The sequence below is a fragment of the Propithecus coquereli genome, unplaced genomic scaffold, assembly GCF_000956105.1.
Source record: "Propithecus coquereli isolate 6110/MARCELLA unplaced genomic scaffold, Pcoq_1.0 Scaffold137, whole genome shotgun sequence".
Taxonomy (NCBI): Eukaryota; Metazoa; Chordata; class Mammalia; order Primates; family Indriidae; genus Propithecus; species Propithecus coquereli.
The window spans coordinates 501,443-508,560 of record NW_012137969.1 but is presented as its reverse complement, the minus strand read 5'-3'; the positions used below and the strand labels follow the sequence as shown (position 1 = coordinate 508,560).

The following is a 7,118-nucleotide window of genomic DNA, read 5'->3' as shown; positions in this document are numbered from 1 at the left end:
TATCACAATGAAATGAGCCAATGAATTTTTTGGTTTCCTAGTGCATATAAAAGTCTGTTTATACTATACTGTAGTCTATTAAATGTGCAATAGCAAAGAAAACAATATATATATATCTCTTAATTTAAAATGCTTTATTTCTAAAGAATGCTAAGAATCATCTGAGCCTTCAGTGAGTTCCAGTCTTTTTGCTAGTGGAAGATCTTGCCTCAATGTGCATGGCTGCTAACTGATCAGGGTGGCAGTTGCTGAAGGTTGGGGTGGCTGTGGCAATTTCTTAAAATAAGACAACAGTGAAGTTTGCTGTATCTGTTAACTCTTCCTTTCACAGACAATATTTCTGTAGCATGCAGTGCTGTTTTGATAGTATCTTACCCACAGTAGAACTTCTTTTAAAACTGGAGTCAGTCCTCTCAAACCCTGCTGCTGCTGTAGCAACTAAGTTTATGTAATGTTCTAAATCCTTTATTGTCATTTCAACAGTGTTCACAGCATCTTTTTTTTTTTTTTTTTCTGAGACAGAGTCTCACTTTGTTGTCCGGGCTAGAGTGCCGTGGCGTCAACCTAGCTCACAGCAACCTCACACTCCTGGGCTCAAGTGATCCTCCTGCCTCAGCCTCCCAAGTAGCTGGGACTACAGGCATGCACCACCATGCCCGGCTAATTTTTTCTATATAGTTTTAGTTGTCTGATTAATTTCTTTCTATCTTTAGTAGAGACGGGGTCTCGCTCTTGCTCAGGCTGGTCTCGAACTCTTGAGCTCAAGCAATCCGCCCGCCTCGGCCTCCCAGAGTACTAGGATTATAGGCGTGAGCCACCGCGCGCAGCCCTGATTTAATTTTAATAGCCACATATGGCTAGAGGCTAACGTATGTGTGCAGATCTTGTTTGTAAATGTTTTACTTTGTAAGTGTTAAATGCACATTCTTTGTAAGTAATTTCTTTTTTGCTTTGACTGTTTTCAAGACTTTTTTTACTTTTGTTCTGATGTTATAAGGATGCGTATAGTTGTAAATTCCCTTTTTATTTGTCATATTTGAAATCCATTAGCTTCCTGACTCTGGATTGGTGTCTTTCAACAAGTATGTATGGAAAATTCTTTTCAAATACTACCTCTTTCTCATTTTATTATCTTCTGGAATTCAGTTGGACATCATTAGAGCTGCTCACTTTATTCTCTTTCTTTCTTTCTTTTTTTTTTTTTTTTTTTTTAAAAGAGGCAGAGTCTCACTCTATCACCCAGGCTCAAGTGCAGTGTTACCATCATAGCTCACTGCAACTTTGAACATCTTGGCTCAGGCGATCTTCTCGCCTTAACCTTTCAAGTAGCTGGGACTACAGGTGCACGCCACTGCACCCAGCTAATTTTTTTATATTTTGTATATACAGGGTCTCACTTTGTTGCCAGATTGGTCTTAAATTCCTGTCCTCAAGCATCCTCCTGTCTCGGCCTCCCAAAGTGCAGGGATTACAGGTGTGAGCTACCATGTCCAGCCTCCATGTGTCTTAATATCTCTTTCATTATTTTCACCTGCTAGTCTCTCTGGGCTACATTTTGGATAATTTCCTTGACTCAACTTCCAGTTCACTCATCTTCTGTTCTGCTATGTCCAGTCTGCTTTTAATCCTTCCGTTGAATTTTAAAATTCTATTTATTATATTCTTCACTTCTGTAAATTTTATTTGGCCCATTTTCAAATTTGAGTGTTCTTTGCTTCTACTTTCAGAAGTCTCTTTTATTTCTTTAATTGTATCAAACATGGTAATTTTATAGTCTGATAGCTTTATTGTCTAGTCTTTGTGAATATAATAATGGCGTCAGTGCCTTGTTTCTTTATATATTTACTGGGTTTTACTGTGAGCCAGTTATTCTGCCTGGTGCTTTATGTGTTGGAATTCTTTGGGGCCTAGGCTAAAGGTGGGTTTTTTTGCACCCCTCACCCCAAAAAGTGGGTTTTTAAGAGAAGAATCTGCATTTACTTCTGGCAGTTTCCTGGGGATACTCCAGATTCACTTTTAATTAAATTCTCTGATTGAGATGATTCTGATCATATATGTAGTGTGACTCTTGACTGCGAATCCAGATACGAGGGCTACATATGGTTATGAATTCCCAAGGGAGAAGCCTTTTTTTCCGTTCACCCACACTAAGATCATAACAAGCTAGTTTTCTTGCTATCCTTGTCTGCCCTGTAGGTTTATTTTTCATTCTTGTTTCCTTGAGGATGTGACTCTCTGCAGGACCCAGCTTTATTGTAGGCATCTCTTCTTGAACTACTCTTGGAAAGACTTTAGGCTCTATCTCTTGTACTCTGCACTTCATGCAGCCATCCTGACACAAAGTCAGGGTCCCCAGGGTTTAATAAAACCCTCACGGCAAAAGTCAGCTTGCTTACCTCCCAGGATTGGTACCTTCACCTCATTTTTGGCCTATATGGAATTCTACCTTTCAGCAATACATTTTAAAAGATGTTTTGAATAGTTTATCAATTTATTTATTTTAGAGATGGGGTCTTTCTCTGTTGCCCTGGCTGGAGTGCTGTGGCACAGTCATAGCTCACTGTAGCCTTGAACTTCTGGGCTCAAGTGATGCTCCCGCCTCAGTCTCCCAAGTAGCTGGGACTACAGGCACATGACACCGTACCTGACTAATTTTTTAAAAAATTTTTTGTAGAGACAGTTTTTTGCTGTGTTGCCCAGGCTGGTCTTGAACTCCTGGGTCAAGCAGTCCTCCCACCTCAGCTTCCTGAGTGGCTGGGATTATAAGCGTAAGCCACAGCATCTGGCTCTGTTTTTAATATTTTAATCAGAAGTTCAGATATATCAGTTGGGAAGATCATACAGGATTTATATTCTGTCATGTCGCCAGAAATAGAAATCATCCACATTTTTTCCCTAGTCTTTAGTAGATGAGTGGCTGGATAACTACAAGCAAGACCAAGATGCAGGATTCCTGGAGCTAATTAACTTTTTCATCCGATCTTGTGGATGTAAAGGTAAGGAAACTCCTTTCCTTTTCTAATCCCCAGTCTTTTGCTACAATGTTGTGAAATTCTTACTCCATTTAGATGAGGATTAGACATTTCCTAAATAAAGGGAAAAGGTAAAGCATCAGAAAAGTTTAACCTATTTAACATTTTTCATTGGTAGATAAAGAAAGTGGTCCAGGAGGGAACTATGTTGGTTGAAGTTAAGGCCCTTTGGGGAAAAATAACTAATCATGCATATGTGATGATAATGGTATTCACAAATTTGAAAATGGACTGTCAGGCATCCTTCAGTCTTTCCAGATGAAATAATCTTTTACTTTCTCAGCCACTTTGCCCATATTTCTCTGAAACTGTGGTGCCCCCAGATCTCCAGATGCCATGGCTTAATTTATTAAGGCAGATAGTCTCAGTCAAGTTGTATTATATAAGAATCCAGCATCTGTCCTAGTTTTATTTGGTTTTTTATTTGGGTTATTTTTTTAAACCACAATTTTCTACTGCTTGATTCCTTTGGGTTATCCAGAGAAGTTGTCTTATAGCAGACACACAATTTGGTTAGTGGCAGACTTATGACATGACTGGGATTCAGGTCTTCTGATTCTCCACCTAAACTCTTTTAAATATGTTCTCTTTCTCTTCTTCACATGTGTCTGTAAATACTCACAGTATCCTATTATTTTCCTTATCTTCTCCATTCTTCAGGCACTGTGACCCCCGAGATGTTCACGAAGATGTCCAACTCAGAGATCATCCAGCACCTAACAGAACAGTTTAATGAGGTGGACGAAGACCAGGATCCTCTTGCCCCTCTTATTTTAAAACACAAGGCCTATTACCCCCTTCTTTCTGGTTCCTGGAAATAGGGTCGCTTTTAGGAGGAGGAGTTCAATCTCTTGGGGGTAAAAGGGACCCTTAGATATTACTTGAATATACCTCTAGAGTTGGGGAGAATAACAGGAAATTAGGTATTACGGGGATACATTTTTACTATACTGTTGATATCCAAGCCCCTATGGGTTAATGGACCTGGTAATAACTTGCCATCCTTTTCTTAAATCCTTCTGTAGGACTCAGGGGACTACCCCCTGACAGCTCCAGGTCCATCCTGGAAGAAGTTCCAGGGCAGCTTCTGTGAGTTTGTGAGAACATTGGTCTATCAGTGCCAGTATGGCCTCCTCTATGATGGCTTCCCTATGGACAACCTCATCTCCCTTCTCACCGGCCTCTCAGACTCCCAAGTTCGTGCCTTCCGTCACACTAGCACCCTCGCTGGTGAGCACTCATTTTTACTCTATGGACATTCTACTGGGAATTGGTAGGACTTTCCTCTGTTCTCCAGTTCTAGGTCTTCTTTCCTACTCTCATCTTAGCTCTTTACTTCAAGGCCATGCACCTTTTATCCCAAACCTTAATCCAGTTTCTCACTAATGGAGTGGAAAAGGGATGAATCATAGTAAGAATTTGCAGCCTTAATATTTTTCTCATGGCTCACCACCAGGACTATGCTGAGGGTTAAAGGAAGGCCAAAAGAGTTCAGAAGGAGAAAGTCCACTCCAGGACAGGCAGTCCTAGGATCTCACATCACCATACTCCAGCTTCTCATTTTCACTGCCCTTTTTTCCTTCTGTTTTAAACCTGTCCTCCCTCCTCTGACTTAAGTAATGATTTCTTTGTCTTGTTTTTCCTCACAGCCATGAAACTGATGACCTCCCTGGTGAGAGTTGCCCTACAACTGAGTCTGCACAAAGACAACAATCAGCGTCAGTATGAGGCCGAACGAAACAAGGGGCCAGGGCTGAGAGCACCTGAGCGGCTGGAGAGCCTGTTGGAGAAACGAAAAGAGGTGAGGAGTGTTCCCTGCTTCTTCCCTTCCTCTTTCCCAGCTTCTGTCCACTGCTACTATAGACTTCCTGATCCGACCCCAGTGCTACTCAGTAAGGCAAAGACCCCAAGCAACTTTTCAGATCATGAATATTGGAGTGTGGTAATAGTTTCGTGGACCCGTCGTGTCAGAGGTCATTGCACATTCATCTTGTTGCTGGGTTTTGGGCTCACTAAATCATGTCTAAATTAGCGTTCTCTGTAATTCCACTTTTGCTCAGTTTCCCTTTGTAAACACTCATCATCAGAAGTGTTTTAAGCGCTGTACCTGCCTGTCATGAAAGGAATTAATTTTGACTTTCTTGTTGAGTGTGCAGTGCACAAGTTAGTCTTGTACAGTGCAGGAGTACTGAAGGCCAGGCACTGACAAAGAAGGCCAAGTTTTCAAGAAATGGAAAGAGCATAGGCCTCCCAGTGACTCCTGGGTTTGAATTTTTTTCTGTTTACCTACTGGCTAACCTCTCCAAGCTTCAGTTGCCTTTTCTTTAAAAAGGGATAATTTCACCTTTTTGTGAAGATTAAACAAGATGATGAGTAAATTACTGAGCCTGGATCATAGTAGGGATTTGTGTTGTTTCCTTTTAAACTTACAGAAGACCACTGAAGGACATAAAGCTTCAAACAGCTGGGTCTATCATGAGACTAACACACTGATGTTTTCTTCCCACTCTCATTACTATCTGAGACACCTCCCTACGCCATGAGGTTGGCAGGACTTACCAAGTCTAACTGTATCATTTGGCTCCTTCCCCGGCCCTCACAAAAGATCTCCTCCATTCTACTTCCCTCATTCTCTTTTACTGTTTTCATTGTCAGGTTGATTTTAAAAGCTTATACATATTAATGGGTCTATCCTGGATTTTAAATTATGTACACTAGTGTGAATCTTTTTTTTTTTTTTTTTGCTTCTCTGGGCTCTTGCTTCATCAATTATCATTCCCTCATTTTACCTTTGATTTCTCCCTCCCCTCTGTTTTTTTCTTTTCACATATAAAATGTATATAGGCCCTTGAATCTTTCTTTTACTCTTCTTCCCTGCGAGTCACTCTTATTTCTGTCTGTCCTTTTAGGGTAATGTTTCCTTACTTCCTTAATGTCCAGCTGACTGAATCCTTTTTGCTACCTAGTTCTTATCTCCATTTTTCTTTGAAACTATGTAAACCAATGACTTCCTAATTCCTAAAGCGAGTGGCCTTTTTCACCTCCCTTTTCCAAACTTCTATAGAATTTGGTACTGATGACTCAACTTTCCTTTCTCTCCTCCTCCTCCCTCCCTCCCTCCCTCCCTTCCTTCCTTTTCCTTTAAATGTGAAAATTTTCAGACACTCAGAAAAGTAGAGATACTGGTACAAAATATACATATTATCTAGATTTAACAACTAATATTTTATGTATTTGCTTCATCTCTTTTTTGCTATTTTATCATAAATTATGGACATATTGGTGCTTCAACCCTAAAGACTTAAATATATGCTTTAAAAAACAATACGTTCTTTCATAATCATAATACCATTTTCACATCCCAAAAAATTAACAATGATTCCCTAACGTTTTCTAATTCCAATTCATATTTTCCCCATTTGTCCCCCAGATGCCTTTTATATTTGATTAATTCCAATCAGGATCTAATTAAGGACTGTGCATTTGGTTATTGTGGTTCTTAAGTCTCTCTTAATCTTATACGGAATATCTGCCTCCCCACCTTTTTTTCCCCAATATATTGCTTCATTGAAGAGGTGGTGTCAGTTGTCTTAAAGAATGATCCCTTTCTCCTTGTAATTCTGCTTCCTTGGTATCTGTTGTTCATGTAATCCAGGGTTTAACAATGGCACTATGGACCTTGGGGGGCTGTCCTGGCATTGTAGGATGTTTAGTAGCATTGCTGGCCTCTGTCTACTAGATACCAGTAGTACCCTGCCCCCCAACCAAGTTGTGACAACTAATCTTCAGACATTGCTAAATCTCCCCAAGGAGACAAAATTGCCCCCAGTTGAGCACTACTGATACAGTTTTTTCTTCTCATTTTTGCTAGTTCCACTTCTTCTATTAAACAAACTTCATTTATTAAAAATTTGTTTTCCCAATTGTTAATCAAAAACATATACAGGCACACTTCGGAGATACTGTGGGTTTGGTTCCAGACCACTGTGATAAAGTGAGTGACACAAAGGTTTTGGTTTCCTAGGTGTATACAAAAGTTATGTTTATACTATCTTGTTGTCTATTAAGTGTGCAATGGCATTATTT

General features: G+C 40.0%; 1 protein-coding gene across 4 annotated transcripts in view; it reads left to right on the top strand.

The window, feature by feature from the left end:
- STAG3 (stromal antigen 3) overlaps nt 1-7,118 on the top strand; it is a 34,444-nt gene that overhangs the window by 6,451 nt on the left and 20,875 nt on the right. For 3 of the 4 annotated variants that reach the window (XM_012638916.1, XM_012638915.1, XM_012638914.1), the window contains exons 5-8: nt 2,900-2,996; nt 3,693-3,769; nt 4,058-4,262; nt 4,682-4,833. In XM_012638916.1, coding sequence (XP_012494370.1) covers nt 2,900-2,996; nt 3,693-3,769; nt 4,058-4,262; nt 4,682-4,833 — 531 coding nt within the window. The remainder of the gene's footprint in view (nt 1-2,899; nt 2,997-3,692; nt 3,770-4,057; nt 4,263-4,681; nt 4,834-7,118) is intronic. The other variant, XM_012638918.1, reaches the window with a different exon arrangement.